Genomic DNA, 23,758 nt, shown 5'->3' on the forward strand with positions numbered 1-23,758 from the left:
AGTCTGGAAACCTACAAGCACACCAGTGCCAAAACCCCTTCCCTGTGCCTGGAGGAGACGTTTCGGAAGTCTGAAGAGACACGACGCCTCCCATCCTCCCTGCACCACTAGGCTGAACTCCTAAAACTACAGGATTTGGGGTAGGAATGCCAGAGTTGAGGAGCAGCCATTCTCCCCCTCTCTGCTCTCAGAGACAACATCGCGGGGTCCAGCTGAGAGGCCCAGCATCACCAAAGAATTTGCTGGCAAGTCCTGAATGCTGAGTTGGCCCCGCCTGCACAGCTCTGGATAGGGGGACAGCCAGCCCTCACCCCAAGGCTGGGAAGTGACTGGGGCCGGGTCTCCACAGGCAGAAGACTTGAGCAGGGACGCTCTGGGGTCAGGTGACTCCCTCGCACCTGCCCATGGCCCCAGGTGATCCTTTGGGGGGACAGCTTCACTAACTGTTGGACTGAAGTCAAGAGGCTCAGGCTTCTCACACTAAAAAACACTCAGAAACACTCAGATTGACTCTGACACAAAGCTCTTCCAGCCATAAGATGGGGGCTAGGGGGCTCTTGCTGATTTTCACTGCCCCACACTGCCAGCCTTCAGGGGGCGCTGTTCCTCCAACATCAGAGATTCTGAGCAAGAACCAAGGGCAGCTCCCAAGTGACAGCTCAGCGGTGCCTCACACGGATGGTAAAGACCCTGCAGATAAAGGCTTGGGGAGAATGAAGGGAAACTGGATTAGGCAGAAACACGGAAACTCCTTTGGGCGTGTACCTGGGCTCCCTCTTTCCTTGCTCCAATAGCACCACCTGCTCCTCCTTGCTGGAGGAGACCCTCCAAAATGCAGACCAAGAGAGGCTGAGCCCTCCCTCCATAGTGCCTGGCCCTGCACTTCTGTTTCCTGCCTCCTCACCTCCTAGCAGGAAAGCAGGGACCTTCCCTGGTAGGACCTGAAGATGGCCTTCTCCAGAAAGACACAGCCACAGCTTCTGTGAATGACAGACACACAGTGAGCAGTGGAAGGACAGTGTTGGGGAGGACTTTTCTTTGCCCTCTGGACCTTTGTCCCATGGGCATGACTCTCAGTTAAGGAGAGCCTGGGGCAGGCCAGTGAGCTTGGGGCTGGGAGTGTGGGGAGACGAGTGTAAGCACCTCTGGGGCAACCTAGGGCAGGGGTGGGTGACAGACTCGTAGGAAATAAGCATGGTCCCTGCCTGGAGAAAGGGCACTCACTATGAGGGTAACACCCATTCATGCCACAACTATTCTCGGAGCATCTCTTAGATGTCAGGCACTGGGCGAGTTGCAGTAAGAGCTGTGTGGTTCCAATGGTCTGGAGCCGATATTGGAGAGTAGAGACAAATAGTATATTTATGCGTGTGTGCATAGTTATGTCCGACTCTTTGCAACCCCATTGACTTGTAGCCTGCCAGGCTTCTCTGTCTATGGGATTTCCCAGGCAAGAATACTGGAGTGGGTTGCCATTTCCTCCTCCAGGGGATCTTCCCGATGCAGGGACCGAACCTACGTCTCTTCCGTCTCCTGCACTGGCAGGCGGATTCTTTACTCCCCTGGTGGCTCAGACGGTAAAGCGTCTGTCTACAATGCGGGAGACCCGTGTTCAATCCTTGGGTTGGGAAGATCCCCTGGAGAAGGAAATGGCAATCCACTCCAGCACTATTGCCTGGAAAATCCCATGGACGGAGGAGCCTGGCAGGCTACAATCCATGGGGTCGCTTCCGTCTCCTGCATTGACAGGTGAACTCTTTACCGCTGAGTCACCTGGGAAGCTCAAGGAAGCAACTATGTAACTCTAAATAGCAATATGAACAATGAAGGAAATCGGGAAGGTGCTGAGGCAGAGAATACTGGGGAGGAAGGAGACATGCTGATCAAGGAAGGCGGCACCCAGGCTGAAGCAGGGATTATGGAGGTCTCCCTCTGCCCAACACCCCTTTCCCTTTTCTCCTGCAGCCCTCTCCTTTCCCTCCTCTACTCTTGATCCACAAGGCTCTGGGAGAGGACATGTGACCCAGATCCAGCCAATCATGGCAGCACATCCCACACTGGCCACAGTGATTGGTTCATAGATGGGCACATGACCCCAATCCGGCAAAGGAAAGTCAGGCTGGAACTTTGACTGGACTCTTGAATAAGAACCTGTCTCTTTTTTGTTTGAGGATATTAAAACAAGGATGTAAGCCTTGAGCAGCCATGAGTGGCCACATGGAAAGAGTGTGCCTGGGAGCACAGCCAACCTCAAGGAAAGCAGAGATGAGAATTTCTCCTGAGAGAGATCTTTCGATCAAGCCCTAAGGCCATTTTTGGAATCTGCAGGAGGGAAGAGGAAAAGAAACATCAGCGTTCCCCTAAACTCTCTTCAGAATCATCTTCATCAGTCTTCTCTCTGCCCTCACTTCTATATGGAGCCGAAGGCGGGTGTTGGGCAGCCATTCATGGTCTGTTTGGAGCCCCTTTTGGCAGGTCCTGCAAGCACAAGTAGTTCCCTGAAGTCTCTTCATGTCTTCACCTTTGGACAGCAATCAGAACTCTGTGGGAGCAGAAAAGCCCCGTCTTTAACATCTTGTTATATGAGTATTGTTGGCTGATTCCGATAAATAAGGAAAACGAAGCTCAGAGACGTCGAGTAACTTTCCAAGAATACAGAGCTAAAGTCAAGCCCCAGTTTGTCTGGCTTCAAATCTTCCTCCCACTTTCTACTATCCCAACCTAGGGGGTGTTATGGCTGGGCAGGCAGATGGCTCCTAGTGTTGGGCTCTAGGCAGCTTGTGCTGGGATTCAGGTCCGTGACTCCAGCTCTGGCAGGCTGTGGGCAGGGCGGTCCCACATCCAGAGTGACATTTATCTGGAAAGTGTGGCTCAGGGTCTAGGCTTACAGTAATGGATTGGGTGCCCACTGTGTGTTATTGTGCTTCATCCAGATACGAAACTGACGACCAGCCAGAGCTAATGATACCTGCGGCTGGATGCCTTCTTGTCCTCCTTTCCTGAGTCAGGACTGACCCTTGGGATGGGGTGAGGCTGAGGCTGGCCAGCAGGGAATCCCAGCTGTTAGGAGCAGAGAAAGGCAGTGTCAGAAGCCAGACCCATACACCTTTCTCCCACATCCATCCATCCGGGACCGGGGCCAGCCTCCTCACGTCTCTCTGGAGTCCTCCCCTGCCCCTCTGCCTCCAGCCTCTCCCCTCACCCCTGTTTCCCAGAGCTGCCCCTCTGCCTCCAGCCTCTCCCCTCACCCCTGTTCCCCAGAGCTGCCATTGTTTGCCTGATCATTCATGTCTTGCTGCCAAACGAAGGTCCAAAAACATGTTTTGTAACAGCAACCCTTATCTGTAGAAGATCTTTGAAACTTCTGGGCCTGGCATTTACAGTGGGCTTCCTGAGCTATTTTTAGCTGTGTTTCTCCTTTCTTTCAGATGTGTATCCTGCATGTGTGTCAAACTGTGTGTGTCACACATTGGCTCAGGCAATTTCTTCCATCCCTGCCTCCCCTCTCCATTGTTAGTAAGGCAGTTCATTCGTTCAGTCCATCCACCTTTTGTTCAACAGGTATTCCAGGCATCTTGCTCTGCACCTACCATTCCAGGCAGCTTCGCAGACCATATCTCTGACACCTCACCCCTGCTTCTTCCCCTGCTGCATTCAACTGCAAACCCTTCAAGGGCAGGGGCTGTGTCTTGCCTGTTTTGCAGTCCCACAGTGTCCTGCCTGTGGCAGGGGTTAATAAATGTGTACCACTTGAATGGGACAAACACAGGCTCTGGTGGGAAAGCACTAGAAACACTGGCTTGAGAGGCTAGAGGTTAGTCTCAGCTCTGCCACTTACTAATGTGGCTCATGGAGAATTACTGTCCTTCTCTGGGCCTCAGGATGCCCACCTGTAAAATGGGACTGCCATCCTGTCCTGGGCACCTTGCTGGGCTGGAGCGGGCGGGAGACGGTGCAGGTGTGGGCTGTTACTACGATGGTCTCTCCCGTAGGCAGGGTATATGTTGACAGTGGAGGGAGATGACTGTGTTTCTCGGAGCCCTTTGGCCATGAGAGCTGAGTTGAGCAAAGACAGCAGGAGGACACTCTCAGGACCCCCAGTTGCCAGCCCAGGAGTTTCAGCAGGGGAAATGGCCAGCAACCTGATACACCTGTCTTTCTGAGGCTGGATGTGATGCTCCAATGCTCCAGGGCGTTCTGCCAGTATCCAGGGAGGTGGGGGCGGGCACGAGCTGTTCTCCAGCCCCAGGCTATCTGTGAAGGGTCTGTGAGCATGGCATCACTTGGCTCATTTGCAGTCCCGTGGTCCTCAAGGTTCCAAGCTGCCTCCAGTAACTTTCAGGGGGGGTGATGTGTGTAAAAGAAAGTGGAGTTTGAGTTTGAGTTTGAGTTGGGACATTTTATCATCACAGGCTATCTGAGTGGAAAGGGACAGCTGAGCCCTCGGAGTCAGATGCCTCACTGTCCAGAGAGGAAGCCGAGGCTCACACTGGAGAAGGGACAGGCCGAGGTCACTTTTATAGTCCAGGGGTGGGTTTTGGAGATTGAAACCCAGCCCTGTCGCTTAATCCTGTAAGAGCTGGAGCAAATTGTAACTCTAAGTCTCAGTTTCTGTAAATGTTAATGTGTGTGTGTTAGTTGCTCAGTTGTGTCCAACTCTTTGTGACCCCGTGGATTGCAGCCCACCAGGCTCCTCTGTCCATGGGATTCTCCAGGCAAGGATACTAGAGTGGATTGCCATTCCCTTCTCCAGGAAATCTTTCTGACTCAGGGATAGAACCCAGGTCTCCTGCATTATAGGCAGATTCTTTACGGTCTCAGCCACTGGGGAAGCTCATACATGTTAATGGGAGTTTTCAATGCTAATATGGCACACCTGTGAGGATTGGAGGGAATGGTGTGTATAAGGTGCCAGAGGCAGCTCAGGCACGTCTCCAACCCCCTGACCCAGGGTCATAGGGATGCTCCCTCCTGGACATCCTGAGCTGCTCAGGGGAAATTCCGCCCTGCTTCTCGGGTGACAAAGCTGTCAAAGGCTTTTGGAGCCAGGGCAGGAGAAGGCAAGATTATGCCAGTCAGGAGACTGATTCTGAGGAAGTGAGCATCTTGGGGCCTGGGCCAGCCTTCCCACCCCTTCCTTTTCTTCATTTGCTCATTTGTTCCTTAGAGATGGATTGAATGTCTACTCAACAATGGATTCTGTCTGGCTGCTGCTCCACCAGGGAGGAAGAAAACCAACTGCTCCCCGTCTGAAACCCTCATCGTCCAGTGGGGAGAGAGACAAAGCAAGGAGACACCACGAGAGTGGGAATTGCTTTAGAGTCTGCATGGGGTAGGGGACACGGAAGAAGTGGAGCTGCGGAAGCTCGCACTTTCTTTATTCTCATTTTAATTGCAGAGCAAGTTTACATGGTTGAGATCAAGCTGTATAATTTTATAACCTGCTATTTTCATTTGGCGTTAGTCATAAATGTTTTCTCCATGTGATTATTAAACTCTTTATAAATATTTTCAATGGCTGCAGCATATTTTCAGCAGAGCAACACCATAATTTAATTAGGCTTAGACATGTAGATTGGGGGATTTTTTTCCCCTATGATACATAATACTTTTACAAACATCTTTGTACATAAATTGTTTCCCATGTTTCTTGTTATTTCCTCCGGGTAGTTTTCGAATTCCTGGACACACTGTATCAAATTTTAAAAATTCCTCAGTAATTCCTTGATATTTACTGCCAAGTGTCTTTCTGAATTGGTTTTTATGGGGCCCCCTAGAGAGGCTGCTGTAGCGCTGGCTGGACTTAAGTCTGTGTAGAGGTAGGAGGTTATAATAGAAAGATAGGTTGGGGATGGGGATTAGAATATACAGACTTGGGATTCCAGTCCCAGACCCTTAATTTCCTCATCCTGTACAGTTCTCCTGTGACAGGGGCAATGACACTCTCCTTGAGTTGCTTTCTGAGGACGAGAAGTGCAGAGCTCAGCTCAGCTCGGCGTCTGACACACAGTAGGAGCATAGTAATGGTGACTACCACAGATGACAGTGTCCTGGTCGGGACTGGGAGGACCCAGTGCCCTCTGGAAGCAGAGGCTGCAGGGTGAGGCCTCAGCTCCAGCTTCCACCAGCCCAGGCACAAGTTCTCCTACACTGGCCAAGCCAGAGGCCCCAGCAGCCCAGCAGGCAACGGAGCAGAAGGAAGGGGCCAGAGAAAGTGAACAAAAGGCTCTGGGGGCAAACAGGGGGAGGAAGTGATTTCCAGGCTGACTGAGGAGGGGAGTGGGAAGGAGAGAAGCGGGAAGAGGGGCCGTAGGAAAAGGCAGGACCAAGGGCATGAGAACCAAAGGGAAGTGCTGGTTCTATACTGGAAAGTAAGGTGAATCCAGGTACTAACCAGGAGCACCCAGGCTGTCCCAAGGCCAGGGGTGGGCTCTGACAGGCTGCCCACACCTGGTTCCATGACTAGCTCACTTGACCCTTTGCTGGCTCTGACAGGCCCACCTGCAGAAATCTCTGGGGTCCTTCTATCTCTGACATCCTCTGGGCAGGCAGCTCCCTGGAGAGATGAATGACTCCCCATCTGGTCCTCTAAGTTTAAATCTACCAGACAATTTCTCTGGTGCAAACAGGAGACAGAACTGCTCCAGGTCTCTTGTACCAAAGGGAAGACTTTTCTGGAGGATTATTGGAAATGGGAAGTGCAGAGCTCAGAGGAAAAGGGCTTACTCAGAGAGAGTGACCACGGAGCACAATGGACAGGGGAGCCCTGAGGCAGGCTGGAGGAGAATTAGAAAATGGTGCCTACTTTGGTGGGTGAAGTCCCATGTCATACTGCTTGGCTACAGAAGCAAGCTCTGGTTTTCAGCCCTCACTCATCCCCTTGGCTGGACCTTCTTGTGTGGCAGTTTGTATTCTGCACAAGCAGACCCTGAGGCAGAGTTTGGAGCACGTGATGTTTATTAGAGATTCACACCTGTTGAAAGGAAGGGGGAGAAAGCAGGACGGGGCAGAGGAAAAGTCAACCTGTGTGTTTCAGGCTCAGTCAAGCTCAGCAAACACAGCACCAGCTCATCAGAGTTGTCCACGCATATGATCTCAGTGGAGGGGCCTTTATCCTTTTGCCAATAGTCATGCCAGGAAAGGTGTGACCTCAGCTAAGGCGGCCCCCTGCAACTGAGAAGGAAGGAAGTGACAGCTGGAGACTCTGTGCTGGGCACTCTCCCTGCAGCGGGGCAGCAGGTCCTTTGGGAGGGGACCTGGGCTTCACGCCTTTCACGTCTTAAGCAGTGAACCACCTACTCGACTGTACATGGCAGCCCTGTGGAGAGAAATTTCAGAGGTCACAAACCTGTGCCTTCTCTAGATGCTTTGAAAAGTGTGGATGAGGGGGGGAAAAAGTGACAGATCATTGTCTTTGTACTAAGGGAGTCCCGTCAGGAGAGTCACGTCCTCTGACCACGATGGTTCCTGATTTTCTTGCCTGGCAGTTTCGAAATGTCCGGGTTGTTGTATCTCACCACTTCCTCCCCTTCCCCAGCACTAGCTCCTGGGCCTTGTCATATGCTTTCTGCTGGGAAAGGGTGTCAGATTATTGTTCTGTTTGTCTCCTTATCAGCTTTCTGTGTGATCTGGCCACAAGTTCTTGACTTTCGGTACTGAGAAGGCAGCCCTAGAAAGAGGCATGATGTTCATGGGGAGAAAGGAGATGGAACCCTCTGGCTCTAAGATCTTTGGTGGTCCCTCAGTTCTCCTAGCTTGCAGTCCAGACCCTCAACCTGGTATGCAACACCTGCATGAGCTGCCCTGCCTCTTCCCAGGCCGGCACACAGCACCACTGAATGAATGGAAGTGCTTATTGTCATTAATAGTGATGATGATGATAACAATAATAAAAGAATTCATGTTTCTCTAGGCTCCTCCAAACCGCAGCCATCCATCATTCAGGGCTCAGATCAGCAATGACCTGAAACTTCTCAGCTCATCTATTCATACAAAATCATGACTCCTTAAAAATCTACTCCACCCATTTTGGGGAGACAAAGGTAAAGAGCAGTGAGTTCAGAGCAAACCTTCAGGGATTTCCCTGGCTATCCAGTAGTTAGAACTTTGCCTTCCAGCACAGAGGGTGCAGGTTCCATTACTAGTGGGGAAGCTAAGATCCCACATGCCTTGAGGCCAAAAAACCAGAACACTAAACACAAACAATATTGTAACAAATCCAATAAAGACTTTAAAAATAAAAAGAGCAAAACTTTGGACTCACTATTGAAAACAACCAGGGATCCTTGGAGAAACCTTGATTCTAGAGCTAGGGGCAGGTAAGTAAGAAGTACTCAAAAACAGATAGCGTCATATGAAAAGGAGACAGAAACTGCTCTAATCTGGGACAGTCTGAGCATCAACATAGATAACAGTAATAACAGATTATAACCTATTGAAATAGAAATTCCCGAGTCTTCATTAATATAAAGGAATGAATAGATAAATGAGGAAAAGGAAACACTTCTGTTCAGTAGGCTGCCAACTAATAAATATAGATGGAAGGGTGGAGTCAGAAAATTGTCAATGGATGTCAAAACAAGCAGGCGAAGCTGTGATGAGGAACAGATACATATATTTACATAGCCTTAAAATTTTCCCTATAAGATACTCATTAAACATGAAAGGGAAAACTGGTGGACACCACCCAAATCAAGTGACCAAAGTTAACATCACCAACAACAAGTTGACCTCATGTGCCTCCTGATACGAGGCACTGAGAAGAACACAAAAGTACTTGTGTGGTGTTCCTGTCATACGAAGTGTGTGATCTGAATGTAATCATGAGGGAAGAACCAGATGCAAACCCAAATGGAGAGACATTCTACAAAATGAGCAGCCTGCCGTTTTCCCCAGTATCAGTGTCATGAATGTCAAGGGAAGATAGAGGAACTGCCAGAGATGGAAGGAGACCAGGAGGGAAGCATAGACTTAAGGGACATTACGACCGATGGAATCAAAGGTGACTGAGGAGACGGACTAGACAAGAACCTTGTACAGTGTTCAGTTTCTTGGTTTTGAAACTTGTGCTGTGGTTATGTAAGAGAATGTCCTTGTTCATAGGAAATACGCACTGAAGAATTTAGGGGTAAAGGGTTCCATGTCTCTAGCTTACTCAGATAATATCTACTTCATTACTAAGCATATGTAATCAGTTCAGTTCAGTTCAGTTCAGTCGCTCAGTCGTGTCCAACTCTTTGCAACCCCATGAATCACAGCACGCCAGGCCTCCCTGTCCATCATCAACTCCTGGAGTTCACTCAGATTCACATCCATCAAGTCAGTGATGCCATCCAGCCATCTCATCTTCTGTCGTCCCCTTCTCCTCCTGCCCCCAATCCCTCCCAGCATCAGAGTCTCTTCCAATGAGTCAACTCTTCGCATGAGGTGGTCAGAGTATTGGAGTTTCAGCTTTAGCATCAGTCCTTCCAAAGAACACCCAGGGCTGGTCTCCTTTAGGATGGACTGATTGGATCTCCTTGCAGTCCAAGGGACTCTCAAGAGTATTCTCCAACACCACAGTTCAAAAGCATCAATTCTTCGGCACTCAGCTTTCTTCACAGTCCAACTTTCACATCCATACATGACCACTGGAAAAATCATAGCCTTGACTAGACAGACCTTTGCTGGCAAAGTAATATCTCTGCTTTTGAATATGCTATCTAGGTTGGTCATAACTTTCCTTCCAAGGAGTAAGTGTCTTTTGATTTCATGGCTGCAATCACCATCTGCAGTGGTTTTGGAGCCCAAAAAAATAAAGTCTGACACTGTTTTCACTGTTTCCCCATCTATTTCCCATGAAGTGATGGGACCAGATGCCATGATCTTTGTTTTCTGAATGCTGAGCTTTAAGCCAACTTTTTCACTCTCCTCTTTCACTTTCATCAAGAGGCTTTTTAGTTCCTCTTCACTTTCTGCCATAAGGGTGGTGTTATCTGCATATCTGTGTAAGTACAGAGAGAGATATAAGAAAGAATTGTGGTAAAAATGTAAATGATCTGCTGAATCTGGGGAAAGAGGATGAGAGTTCCTTGTACTCTTTTTAAACTATGTCAAAATAAAATGTAAAAATAAAAAATATATATATGAGAACACATGTCTTTCAGAGATATCTGGAAAGGGGTGCTGCTGAGGACAGGGCTTGGGAAGAAACTCAAGAGCTGGGCCCCGGCTCCCCAAGAACGTGGGGTTTCGCCGTCTGATGAGAGTCTATTGTCATGCCCTCCACACTGCTCAGGCCACCAGCCACTCCTGGGCTTTGTTCTGCTGTCTGAAGTCCTGGGAGTACATCTTCTCCAGTCACTCCCTGGGAGGACAGCCCCTTAGCAGCAACAATGCCAGGTCTGAAATGCTGTCATCACCGTGGGCTGACAGGCCTCTGTGCACGGGAGCGGAGCTGGATGACCTCATGCGCTTAAGTACTGGGCGAGGCATGTTAGAAACATCTTGTATAAATTTTGGAGCAACCCTGTTAAATACATAGGCTCATCATCCCCTTGTTCCAGACGAGGAACTTTGTCAGTGAGGTGAGGCTGGAGCCAGGATTCAAATCCTGTTCTTTGGTCTCCAAGCCGAGTGCTCTCCCCACCTCCCACCCCTCACCTGGATGCGCCCAGTCGCCCCCTGCTTCCACGCCTTGGCGTATGCTGTCTCCTTTGCTGCATCCGTGCTCCCTTCCCCATTTCTCAACTTACTGATTTCCTGGCCCAGACAAGACTGAAGTCAAGGTCTCCTGCCTTTGAATGCCAGGATCTCAGTAATAATTAAACAGCAGCTGGGCCAAAATCAAGCTTTGCCTTACTGTGAGCAGATACTTTCTGACCAAATGAAGACCAGCCCAACTGGGAAGGGGATTTTGAAAAACTGTTGATGCTCTTGTTTGAGACAGCTGCCGTTATGGAAAACACAAACCAAAACAGGCTAGAAAGGACCAGAGCAGGAATGGGGGGTGAGAGGTGATTATACCCTGCCTTCTCTGTTATTAAAAAGAATCCGATCAGTGGTTCTGTCCTGCTGGGCCTGTTTCCCTATCTGTAAAACGGAGCAGTAAGGGAATGAGAGGAGTTCCCTTCCAAGCGTGTGCGTCTGACTCACAGACGGTGACTAGAAACTGTGACAGATTCCCTGCCACTACCCAGTCAGTAAGTCTAAGCTGAGATCTGGCCTTATGTTTTTTAACCAAGTCCCACAGGTCTTCTGATAGGCCCCCTTCTTGCCATGTGAGACCCTCAAGAGGATCTCTGCGGGCCCTTCCACCTCTGCATTTCTCCACCCTCTGACTGGTGAGCTGGCGATGGTCGTTCTCAGCCTTCACCGAAGGAGCCCTTCCCCCACATCTGCAGGGCTGGGTGGGGGGTCCTGGTGACCCTGCTGGCCACCTGCTGGCCACTTAGCACTTCTGTGATGTCTTCTAAGCCTTCCGGCCAGCAACACCTGGCTTCTGAAGAATGATGATGACTGGAAACTTAGAGTCACACCCTGTGGCTGCAAATTAGTAAATCTGAAAGCTCCTTGTCAACTCTGAAGAGCTACATAAGTGGGAAGAAGCTTTATTTTTTTGCAACTGCTTCTCTGGGGAAAACTGAAAAGTAGAATCTATAGCACATCCTAAGGGCCACAGGCCACATCCATGGGCCCCTCTGCAAAGATCTGGGGCCAGGATGTTCCCAGGTGTCAGACAGGCCATCTGGGAGCCCCGCCCCCACCCCACAGGGCCCCTGGTCCCTGAACTTCCTCCCCAGCTGCTGACTTCCCCTCACTCCCCTCCCTCTTCATCAGGCTTTGGCCCCAGACTCTGCCCTGGCCCCTCACCTCCAGGCCTACTCTCTAGGAAGGAAAGACTCCACTTAGGGTGGAACTCTAGCTCAAGTGGTAGAGAATCTTCCTGCCATGCAGGAGACACAAGAGATGTGGGTTCAATCCCTGGGTCGGGAAAATCCCCTGGAGCAGGAACTGGCAACCCACTCCAGTATTCTTGCCTGGAAAATGCCATGGACAGAGGAGCCTGGCAGGCTATGTCCATGGGGTTGCAGAGTTGGACACGACTGAGCATGCGCACACTGACAAGTTAGCTGAACTCTCTGAACCTCAGCTTCCTTATCTGCTGGATGGTGTGAGGTCTCAGGCGTGTGTGCTTAGCACACAGCTCTGTGTGCTGAGACCCCAGCAGGCCTTGGCTGTCATTCTGGAGACTGCTTGCTGACTGGTCACACCAGCCAGCTCCTTCCGGCTACTCAGGCCCCAGCTCCCCTCCTGAGGGGGGACTCCCCTCTCTCCTGCACCCACCGCTGTTCTGCAGTCAGCACACCTCCCTACGTGGGCTTCCTCCCCCATCAGACAGGCAGGAGCTCTGCCTTGTTTGTTTCCACGTCCCAAGATAGGAAGGCTCAGGAAATGCCGGTGGGTGCTCTGCTGCCGGGTTTGTTCCATTCCGGGGCAGGGTAGCTACGGTTGAGTGCAGGGGCCCCAGCATGGTGGACATGTGCCTCTGGCCAACTGGAGGAGCCTGACGCATTTCCCCTAGGAACAATGGGCCGTGGAGCTTGGGTACAGGACCAGTCCAATTCAACCATGGAGTGAGCAGGCACCCCACGGCCATGCCATCATCATGGCAGTGTGCTCTGCTTCTCCAGAAAGGAAAGGTATGTGTGTCACCTGGCCTGCCTGGACAGTGGCAGGTATTATCAAGACAACAGTGAGAAAAGCAAATGTGAAAGTGATAGTCACTCAGTCATGTCCGGCTCTGCGACCCCGTGGGCTGTACACCATCAGGCTCTTCTGTCCATGGGATTCTCCAGACAAGAATACTGGAGCAGGTAGCCATTTCCTTCTCCAGAGGATCTTCCTGACCCAGAGTTAGAATCCAGGTCTCCTGAACTGCAGGCAGAGAGGGGCAAGACAAATGCCCCTTGGACCACGGGTGATGCTATTTCTGAATAAAATTCATGGTAAGGGCCTTCTGAATGCCTAAAGTCACCAAGGAGCTTTGAGATGCTCCTTTCTACAACGCCTTCCGTTTTCTAGAAGGCTCCAACCTATTGCTCAAGATTCTTCCTGTTTGAGATGAGGTTGAATCATGGGCTGGGGTCAGATCATGCAGTATCTACAGGCCATGTAAGGCCAATGACTATTGTTCAAAGAGCATTGAGAAATCATAGCTAAGGTGACCATGGAAAGTATATGATCTAATTTGGTCTGAAAATGTCATCCTGATGTGTGGAGAACAGGCGGTACTGAGCAGGGGTTCCCACAAGGATGTACATCTTGAAACCCTTTATAATGCTATCTTCGGATTTCTGTTTTTAAGTGAAGTCTGATGGGACAATGAGGCATGGATTCAGGGCTTGGCTCATGCATGGCCCCATCTCCTACCACCTCCCCTGATGAGTTCTCAGCTTTCCCCTCCCCCCTCCTGCCTAGCAACCACTGTCACCCTCTGCCCACAGCAGGGCCCGGGCATAGGTGTGGGAAGGCTCAGTGTTGCCTGGCAGCATTTCAGGACGGGGCATGGCAGTCCCCGCACTGAGCTGATGGCACCGTGGCACATTCGGCAGGTGACTCAGGTCTCCTGCCCACTCCTGACCCATGTACCGAGGGCGTCCTGGTATGAGCTTGCAGTAGTCTTGGGGATCACCCTCTACCATGAGAAAGGGAGATGCCTGGCTTGACTTCCCTGCCCCCAGCCGGAGAATGCAGTCTCGTGACTGGCAGGAGGGGAAACCCAGCAGCTGGTGGATTTCCTCTGAAAGTGAGTCAAGAGACGGAGGGCACTTGTCCCTCAAGTGTTCCCATGCCCAACGGGGTGCAACATTAAATAGCAAATGAAGCAAGTTGACAGAACATGGGAAAGGGAAAGACTATATTTTAGAAACTTTAATGGCAATTTGTCCCTTGCCTTGTTAATAAGAGGCCCCACACTTTCATTTTGCATTGATGCTGCAAATGACATAGCTGATCCTGGCAGAGAGCCATCAGTGAGATCAAGCATGTAAAGTACATGCAGACCCTGCAGGCAGTAATACTCCCTTGATGCTGGCTTGTATTATTGTTTTTGTTGTTTATTTGGCTCAAGAGGATGGATGAACTGGCTTCAGGAGCCAAACCCCTCCAAGGGGCTGGCTGTGGCAATGTTGTAATAACTGATTTTGTGCTTTGTTCTCAATCCATGGACCTACTACTTCTTGAGTTTGAGTTCCTCAAGGAAATGTATTCAAATGTCATGCAAAATAGGATGGGGCTCAGCCTTCATGGAGGGACTCCCTCCTTAAATAGGAGCAAAGTCTGGCTCCAAGCGCAGCTGCCTGGACTTCAAGGTGAATGGTGTTTTGATGCAACTGTGATTATGATTTTCAAGACTGGATTCCCTTCCCCAGGGAAACTGGTGATGAAGGGAGGCCTGAGAGCAGTTCCTTTTCTTCTCAGAGGCACTCAGATGTCTCCCTCCTTCTCCTCTGTCTCTGTAATGTCCCACCAGTCCATGCCTTCCTCCTGGCCTGCCCACCTAGGGCTCAGTCCTCTCTCAGAGTTATTATAACACCCTCTTCTGGTCTCACTCTCTCCCAACCACTTCCCATCTGGAGAGATCTTTCTAGAACCCATAAGTGGGTCCTCCAGCGCAGAGACCAGTCTGTGTCCTCTCTGAGCCCCAGTCCCAGCAGGGCCTGCCAAGAATTGGTACCTAGCAGTGTCTGTGGATCTGGTGGACAGAGGGCTGTGGTGGCCACAGTGGCTGGCTCTCAACATCCCCATCACCCCAATCAAGACATCCCCTTCCTGAGGCCGGTGATGGCCATACCTGTGCATATGATTCTGTCTCATTCTGGCCAATGAGACGTGAAGGGAGGTCTCCTCGGAGCCTGGGCAGGGAGGACTTTGAAGAAAATGAGACAAAAGGAGAGGAATCACTTTTCTTCCTCTGTGGCTGTGTGTGCGGTCGTAGACCAGAGCCATTGGAGCTGGAGAAGGGAGACAGTTCAGTTCAGTTGCTCAGTCATGTCCAACTCTTTGAGGCACAGTAAGTTAAGGGAGACAGTAAATGAGAAGAATCACAGAGAAACTGAGCCGGGGCCCTAATGAATTTCACCCAGGCCATGCTGCCTCCAGACCCCTTGTATGGATGATAACACATGTTGTCCACATCAGACCCTCTGGTTTTATGTTCCTTGGAGCCAAAGCATCCTTAGGCGGTGCAACTAACAAAGGGAAATTGGACAATGATCATGCGCCAGGGCTGGACTCTCATCCAATAGAGCCATCAGCCCCAACAGCCTCCCTAGACTCACCTTTTCCAGCTCTGGATCAGAGTGAGAGGTTCTGGAGGCAGAATTGGAGAAAGGAAGGATGAAACTCACTGTTAAGAGAGGTTGTTGGTAACAGACACGAGGGGACATTAAGACATGGGCTTTGGCATCAGAAAACCTGAGTCGAAGCCCAACACTCTATTTACCAACTGTGAGGTATTGAATGAATCAGATAAACTCTTTCTTTTCTCTTTTTTGATTTTTTGGCCATACCCCGCTGATCTTAGTTTCCTGACCAGGGATCAAACCCATGCCTCCTGCATTGGAAGGGGCAGGCTTAACCACTGGACCACCAGGCAAGTTCCAAGTCACATAAATTCTTTAATCTTTGGTTTGCTTCTCTGTGAGGAGAGGATGATGATAAGGGAGGACTAAATGAGGTAGTCGGTGTAAAAGGCTTAATGATGCCCCCAGTACTAAGCAAGTGTAAACCAAAGCAGAGTTGGCTATTGGCCACCGAGGTGGCCAAGCCTCAGTGGGGAGTTGAGGAGGGAGGAGGAAGGCCTCTCTACAGCAGAGCCCTTTAGAGTCTCTTTAGAATCCTCCTATTACTTCCTTCCCTAATTGCTTCAGCCCACAACCTGCATGGTCATCCATCTGGGGCTGCCCCAGGGCAGCTGGGACAGGAAGGTCTCAAGTGTGCAAGCTTTGTGGCAGGCCTTGAGGGAAGGGAGGATTTGTGCAGGGAAGGAAAATGAAGGAAGGCATGTCAGGAGGGAGTCTGGGGAGCAGAGAGAGGCAAAGACGTGGAGGTAGGAGTAGAGAGGGGACCTTTGCGGGGAAGGAAGAGGGCTATTTGGAGCAGAAATTTATGAGGGGTGATGGGAAGAGTCCCTGGAGAGGCAGGGGAGAGAGCCTGACTTGAAGTTTCCTGCTAATAAGAGGGTGTGTGTGTGCTCAGTGGCTAAGTCGTGTCTGACTCTTTGTGACCCCAGGGACAGTAGCCCACCAGGCTCCTCTTCCCATTCGTTTTTTCAGACAAGGGTAATGGAGCAGGTTGCCATTTCCTCCTCCAGGGGAATAAGAGGGCAAGAGCCTGAGGGTTTCTTGTTTGTCTCCAGAACCAGAAGCATCACTCCATTTGATAGATGGAAAATCTGAGGCCAGGGAGGCTGAGTCGGAGCTATCAGAGGTGGTGATGCCATTGGGATGAGATTCAGCCTCAGCCTTTGGCCTTCGGCATTCAAGGTGATACGTCAGCTGTCTTCAGCTACAAGCAACAAAAAATCCAACTGGGGTGCTTTCAGTGCTGGAGATGTTTATTAACTAGATCGTAAGGATTCTGGGCTTCCCTTGTGGCTCAGCTGGTAAAGAATCCGCCTGCAATGTGGGATATCTGGGTTCAACCCCTGGGGTAGGAAGATCCCCTGCAGGAGAGCTTGGCAACCTACTCCAGTATTTTTGCCTGGAGAATCCCCATGGACAAAGGAGCCTGGCGGCTATGGTCCATGGCTGGGACACAACTGAGTGACTGACACACACACAAGGATTCTGGAGGTAGGGGGCTACCCTCATAGCCTCTGCTCTGCAGCTCTCCCCAACAAGTTCTCTCTTGGGTGGTTATTTCAGAGGTGTGGGTGTGCCCCAACTCTAACCCCAGGCTCACATAGCTGGTACTTGGGAGCTTAGGTCTCTCCTGCGGCAGCTCTCATCTGTCTGATCACCACAGTCAGTGGTAAGAGAGGCATTGCTGAGGGTGGTGATTTGTGGACGATCCTGATTCACCCCTTCTTGCCAACACACCCCGGGCTCCGGCCCCCCCTGCCGGCATCTTCTGCTGAGTAGGCAGGCCCTTCCTTCCCAGGTGTCTGGGGCTCCAGTCCAAGGCTCTTCCCAAGGTAATACCAGACACACCGAGAGAGCCCCAGCACCTGCCCTACAAAAAACAGAAATTCCAGTAATTCCCTAATCTTTTCCAAAGATTAGGGGTGGCTGACAGGGAAACCAAGGCTTGGAGAGCTGGAGGGTGGATTAAAGTCCTTCTGAAGGGTAGGGCCCAGACAGAACAAAAACAGGGGCCTCCGCCTGGATTTTTCAAACTCTCCCATTTATGCCTCTGTAATCCTGTCTCTCTCGGTCCAACAACATTCTTTCAGCCTGAAGACCCCATCTTCAGAGGGGACTTCCTGCCCCAGAGAGGGTCTAATCTGGAGACCTGGAGAAGAGGCAGGCTCCATGAGGCTGTTCTCTATTGGCCTAGCTACCTGCTCCCCCCACCTCCATGCTCTCACCTTCCTCCCACAGCCAGCCCACAGCTATGTCTGCCCCCAGACTGTGATTCCTCGAGGGCAGGACGCGGACTGGGGCATCATGCACGCAGAGTTTGATAATGTTCTGGGTTGGGTGAGCCCCTCCCTTCCTGAAGTGGTTTGCTGGTGACGGGTGGAGAGTCTGGGCTCTCTGGACCTGGGTCGGGGTGGGGCTGGCGTGGTGGGTGACAGCACCTGGGTTCCTGCCCTCCTCCTTGCCCACAACTGCAGTGGGCCTCAGGCTCTCTGGGCTTGTGGCTCAGAGAACATTCCCCGCTAGAACATCAGAAGGGGGCAAGTGGAGGCGCGTAGCAGGGTGGCAGGTGGCAGGCGGGGCGGCTCCACTTCCTGTGGGGCGCCGGCCCTGGAGCCTGCCCCGGGGAGGTTGCACAAACCTTCCTGTGGAGGCCCCGGGGACCGCCTCTCCCGCTGGCCACTGCCTCTGCTGACCCGGGGCTGCCCTCCTTGCTCTCAGTCCTGCAGCCTGGACTGAGTCTTCCATCTCCGCAGGGCTGGCGAGGGGCCGGGCCGGACCGTGGGGCCCTTCCTCCCGTCACTGGGCACCAGCCCTTCCTCATTTTGCCGCTGATTCTAGCCCCAAACAAAACAGGTTGAGCCCTTTTCTTCCCTCTGGCAGTCTCTGGCTTACGGCTGCCTTCGGAGGCGCTGCAGAGGGCTCCGCCGGCCGGGGAGGGGGGCCCCGGGCCAGCCCTGCCGGGACTGGGACTGTGCGCCTGGCTCCTGGCCCTCGTTCAGCCCTGACCGTGGCAGGAGAGCAAGCTTTGCCGTGGCAGTTGCCTGAGGATGATGCCTCAGCTTCAGTTCAAAGATGCCTTTTGGGTGAGTGAAGACGCCTGTGGGTTTGAGCAACTGGAGTGTGCCTGGGGAGGCCAGCTCAGCTGACATTTCCTCAGGGCGGTGGGTTGGGGATGTGGCTCCCAGAGGGGGGGTTTTCTCATAAAAATGATGGCTGATTTTGATCCTTTATTGTCGTGGGGTGAGGGGTGTGACCTGGGCTGTTTCTGAGTTGGAAGTGGACAATGGGGGTCCTCGGTCTGGGGTACTGATTCCTCTGCAAACTTCAGCAAGCAAGGGATGGATATTCTCTGGGATCCCAGGGCAGATCTTTCCTCTGGGAGACCCCCTCTGCACAGCAGGAGCCTTTTAGGAGCATCTGATATATGGCTGGGAACTTGATGAGGACTTGTGAGGTAAAGGAGGAAGGGTCACAGGTCTGGGGACCAGATAAACTTGAATTTGGATTTTGGCTCTGCTATTTAGAGTCTGGACAAGTCATTTTACCTCTCTGAACTTCATTTCTGGCCACCCCCCCATCTATATGGTAGAGATAATTAACAAACGTGCTAACTGAATGGGAGAGCTAAACGAGGGGATCTAATGTAACAAAATCCCCTGCATCTCGCTGGAGCACCAAACGGGAATCTCTTGCCCTTACCCCACCCCTCTTCACCCCTCTTCCTTGCAGACCTTAGGGGTCCTTCAGGGAGGCAACAGGGCTGGGCAATTCCTTGCTCGCTTTCTTAAATTCAGCACATGTGTAAATCAAGTCTTTTCCTTGTGAAATTCCAGCGCCCAGCTGGCTTGTGGGGGTGAAATTGCTGGCCCCAGGCCACACAGCCTGCAAGCCCAATTTGGACCCCACCACCTTTTTTCCTGCTGTCTCTCAGCCTACCCCTCTGCTTCTCAAGCGCTGACTGCTCCCAGTGGCTCCCAGGGAAAAGCTGAGACCTCTCTGGTTAGAGCTGAGGAACGTGGCTGTCCTGAGGGCACCCCCTCCAGCCACGCAGAGGACACTGGCTCTTTGCTCAGTCGGCCTGAACTCAGCCGACAGTCTGGCCTCCCTGGGCCCTTTCCTGGGGCCTCCAGCCAGGAGGACGAGAGCTAACGAGCCAGGTCTTCCTTCCCTTCTGGGCCACGCTCTCCTTGGGGCCCATGGCCAGAGTCTGAGTGGCTCACTTCCCGCCTGCTCTAACTGCACAGTAGGCAGAGGACTGTCTCTCTGGGCCTCCATCTCCCCATTTCTACAGAGAGGGGCTGGGACCAGCCCAGAGAAGCCAAGGGAAGCAGACCTGCCTCGGCCCCTTCCAAGCACCAGGCTGGCAGCTGGGACCCATGCGAGGGGTGGGGGCTGCCGTCAGCAGGGGATGCGCAGACTGGACAGTGCATCACTATGTCATTGCTCTGACTTGGAGTGCAGAGCTGGGGAAAAGTTAGGGCTTCCCTGTGGCTCAGATGGCGATGAATCTGCCTGCAAGGCAGGAGACCTGGGTTTGATCCTTGGGTTGGGAAGATCCCCTGGAGAAGGAATTGCCAACCTACTCCAGTGTTCTTGCCTGGAGAATCCCATGGACATTGGAGCCTGGTGGGCTACAGCCCATAGGGTCACAAAAGAGTCAGACATGACTGGGAGACCCACACTTTCACTTGAACATCCAGGTGGTTAGCAGCCCATGGCGGGCCAAGCACACCCTGGCTGTATTTGAGTTCCAGGACGTCTGGTCCAGCCCAGAGCCTTTGGTTCCACCCTCCCGAGGACAGAGCTGGCCTGAGGAGCAGCCCCAAGGCAGGATCTGGGCAGGAAGGGGGTAGGTGGTACCGGAGGGAGCAGGGTGTGGTGGCAGCATTCTACCTGCGGCCGCTTCCTGTGCTGCGTCCCGCCACACTCTGTGCTCGCCCCACCTCTGAGTCGCTTGCAAGTTCTCCTCTCCTCTGCTGCTGGCTCCGGGGGCTTGGGGTAGAGGTGCCACTTCCTTAGGGAGGGCCAAAGCAGGGAGGGAAAGGCCAATGCCCCCGGGCTCTGAATCCTAACCTGTGTCCCAGACGCTCAGCCTGGCCCAGGCCGCAAGGACAACTAACCCCAGCACTAAAGACGTGTCAAGCACTGTCCTCAGGACTATGCATCTGTTGACTCATTTAAACCCAGGAAGTGGATGCTATTGTGGCACCTATTGTTCACAAGAAGAGGCCAAGGCACAGAGAGCCTCAGTCACTTGCCCAAAGTCACACAGCTGGGTGAAACCTGGACAGGTTGGCCCCAGTGTCTGCTCTCACTCAGGTGCTTCATTACCTCTTTAGCCATAGCGCCCATCACTGGATTTTTGGGTTACGTTGGTGAAGGAGGGAAAAACTCAGTCCTTCCTTACCTCCCAGAGAAATCAGATCAGATGGGCTCCACAGAAGTCTTCTGAACCCCAATTTATAGACAAAGCAGTAAAATGGAAAAGACACAGTGATCCAACTGCCGTGTGGGTGTTAGGGACAGGGCTCAGCCTGCCCTTCCCCCTGGCTTTCCCCCACCCCATGCCCAGGCAATGCCATTAACCACAGCTTGGGAACACGCTGCCTGCAAATGGCTGGTCTGTAGTGGAAGGAAGCCCCTGAGCTAGAAGGGTCGTGTCTAACACTGCGGCACTCCTGTTAACTGGCAGCCTCAACCATCCAAAACACAGGTGAGAGCCAGCCTTGTTCACAGCAGCACTTCATTGTGAGCAGGGAAAGTAAAATGGTTTCTGAGGTTCTAAGAGTTTGCATTAAAGCTTGCATACTTTACTCATTTGAGATGCCCTATAGCTTTTAGTTAGGGCCCATGAACTCTGATTTTACCCACAGTTTTAACAAGCTTAGTCATGTGATTTTGTTGACCTATAGATATAGCAAATGGTAGGTATCTACATGGAATCTGACTGATTAAATATTGGTGGGCCTGACCTGTTAGACCCGTTAGGGACAACAGAGGATGAGATGATTGGATGGCATCACTGACTTGATGGACATGAGTTTGAGTAAGCTCTGAGAGTTGGTGATGGACAGGGAAGCCTGGCGTGCTGCAGCCCATGGGATTGCAAGGAGTTGGACATGACTGAGCGACTGAGCTGACACTGACCTGTTAGAGACAGTTTCATAGATAGCTGGTAGCCTGATAGTAAGAGAAGAGACAACAACTTATAAAAAGCAGACACAGTGGTTAGAAGTGGTAGAGTTGACCAGTCCTGTCCCTCAATAGGCCTGTATTTGCAATCTTGTCAGTGTGGCCATGCAGTATTTATTTATAGCCTACTTCTATCTGCAGCCTAACGTTCAGGCTTCTTTTGGAGTGAGGCTGGGGTGGGCTAGCCACAGGGGAGGGAAGGGATCATTTGATTTCTGTTAATACACAGTGATAAAGAAGATCAGTTTTGCAGGAAGTTTGTGACTGAGCCTCAGAACAGGGGGCTGTTGGAGAGAAAGCTGAGGATAAGAGTACCAGGTGTCCAAGCTGACAGGGCCTTAGAGCTCCTGGAATCTGACTCAGCACCAGGCCAGAGGGGCAGAGAATCCCAGAGAATGCGGGATTACCACTCCTCATCCCAGTATACACAGCTTTCCTTGCGGGGGCTCTGCTCCCAGCAGCAGCCAAAGTGTATTGCAAGAAACACCTGTCTGCATCCTCAGCATAGGGCTGGTGAGTGGGCTGTGTGTTTGGTCAACGTTAATAGAATAAGTGGACAAACAGTAAGGGCCTCCACTGTCCTACTGCCTTCCTGAACCCATCTTCTCCTTCATTTTGCTTTAGTTACATTCAACAGATATTTGTTGAGAAGCGTTCCTACTAGGTAATCTAAGCTGGGCCCTGCGATCCTCATCCCCCATCCAAACAGCTGAATGAGACTGTCAGATTACCTTGCCCTAGAGGAAGTCAGGATTGACTTCTGGAGTCTAGAGTTCTTTGATAATGGACCAGGCACAGGAAGCACCCAGAGGACTGCTCTGAGCTGCACTTTCCCCTCCTGCCCTCTCATTGCCTCCCAGACCTATACATCCAGCCACTTTTGCAAAGAAGTCACGGGATATTGTTTTAAGAAGGAAAATCTAGTTCTGGACCAGGTTTTATTAAGACCCACATCCTGTCTTTTTCGGGGTTGTTAAAAGGAAAAGTAATGGCCACATATACTCCTTCTCATGCCTTTGCTCTTCCCTCCCTACCGTCATGGCTTTGGGCGGAAACCATCAAAGGGGACCTAGAAACCGGGCCTGAACTTTTCCCTCTGACTTGAGGTTACATTTCTCCCATTTGAGGCTGAGCTCCTGCTTCATTTGGAAATGCTAAGCGAGGAGGTGCTGAGCTCCGCAGCAGAAGACAGAGGAGGTACCACTTCCTTCGGTGGGGAAATGACTCACCAAGGATGCATGGGCTAGGGGCAGGGGGAGAGGGCTGAGGCCGCATGTGTCTGATCAGCTACTGCGGCCTCTTCCCCTCTCCGGTTCTGAGACTCTGAGGTTCCCTGCTGACGAGGAGAGTGTGGGGGAACACTCCTCTTCTTGACATAATTTTATCTTGAACATGCATGGGCCGGTGTGTGATTTCCTTATCTTCAAAACACCATTGTTAGTGACTGTACAGTCCTCCAATTTGTGGATTTGGTGGACATGCTGGGAATCCCATCCTCAGCATAGGGCTGGTGAGTGGGCTGTGTGTTTGGTCAATGTTAATAGAATAAGTGGACAAGCAGTAAGGGCCTCCATGGTCCTACTGCCTTCCTGAGCCCATCTTCTCCTTCATTTTGCTTTAGTTACATTCAACAGATATTTGTTGAGAAGCGTTCTCTACTAGGTAATCTAAGCTGGGCCCTGCGATCCTCATCCCCCATCCAAACAGCTGAATGAGACTGTCTCATTACCTTGCCCTAGAAAAAGTCAGGATCCTACAGAGGAGCCTACAGTCCATAGGGGTCACAAAGAGTCAGACATGACTAAGTGACTTAGCACACACACACGTGATTTATTTATACAATCCCCTGTTGCTGGACATTTAGATTCAGTTCAGTTTAGTTGCTCAGTGGTGTCCGACTCTTTGCAACCCCATGGACTGCAGCTTGCCAGGCTTCCCTGTCCTTCACCAACTCCAGAAACTTGCTCAAACTCACGTCCATTCCTCTGTCGTTTCCTCCTCCTGCTTTCAATTTTTCCTAGCACCAGGGTCTTTTCCAGTGAGTCAGTTCTTTACATCAGGTGGCCAAATTATTGGAGCTTCAGCATCAGTCCTTCCAACGAATATTCAGGACTGATTTCCTTTACGATAGACTGGTTTGATCTCCTTGCAGTCCAAGGGATTCTCAAGAGTCTTCTCCAACACCACAGTTCAAGAGCATTAATTCTTTGGTGCTCAGCTTT

At 51.5% G+C, this 23,758-nt stretch overlaps 1 protein-coding gene across 3 annotated transcripts in view; it reads left to right on the forward strand.

Moving 5' to 3' along the window:
• The first annotated feature begins 17,603 nt into the window (after window positions 1-17,603).
• The window catches only part of PSTPIP1 (proline-serine-threonine phosphatase interacting protein 1), a 44,898-nt gene continuing 38,743 nt past the window's right edge, over window positions 17,604-23,758 (forward strand). Inside the window, exon 1 of one of the 3 annotated variants that reach the window (XM_069560140.1) lies at window positions 17,604-18,427. In XM_069560140.1, coding sequence (XP_069416241.1) covers window positions 18,392-18,427 — 36 coding nt within the window. In that variant the 5' untranslated portion in view covers window positions 17,604-18,391. The remainder of the gene's footprint in view (window positions 18,428-23,758) is intronic. The other 2 variants (XM_069560138.1, XM_069560142.1) reach the window with 2 other exon arrangements.

This window comes from Ovis canadensis, chromosome 18 (assembly GCF_042477335.2).
Source record: "Ovis canadensis isolate MfBH-ARS-UI-01 breed Bighorn chromosome 18, ARS-UI_OviCan_v2, whole genome shotgun sequence".
NCBI lineage: Eukaryota > Metazoa > Chordata > Mammalia > Artiodactyla > Bovidae > Ovis > Ovis canadensis.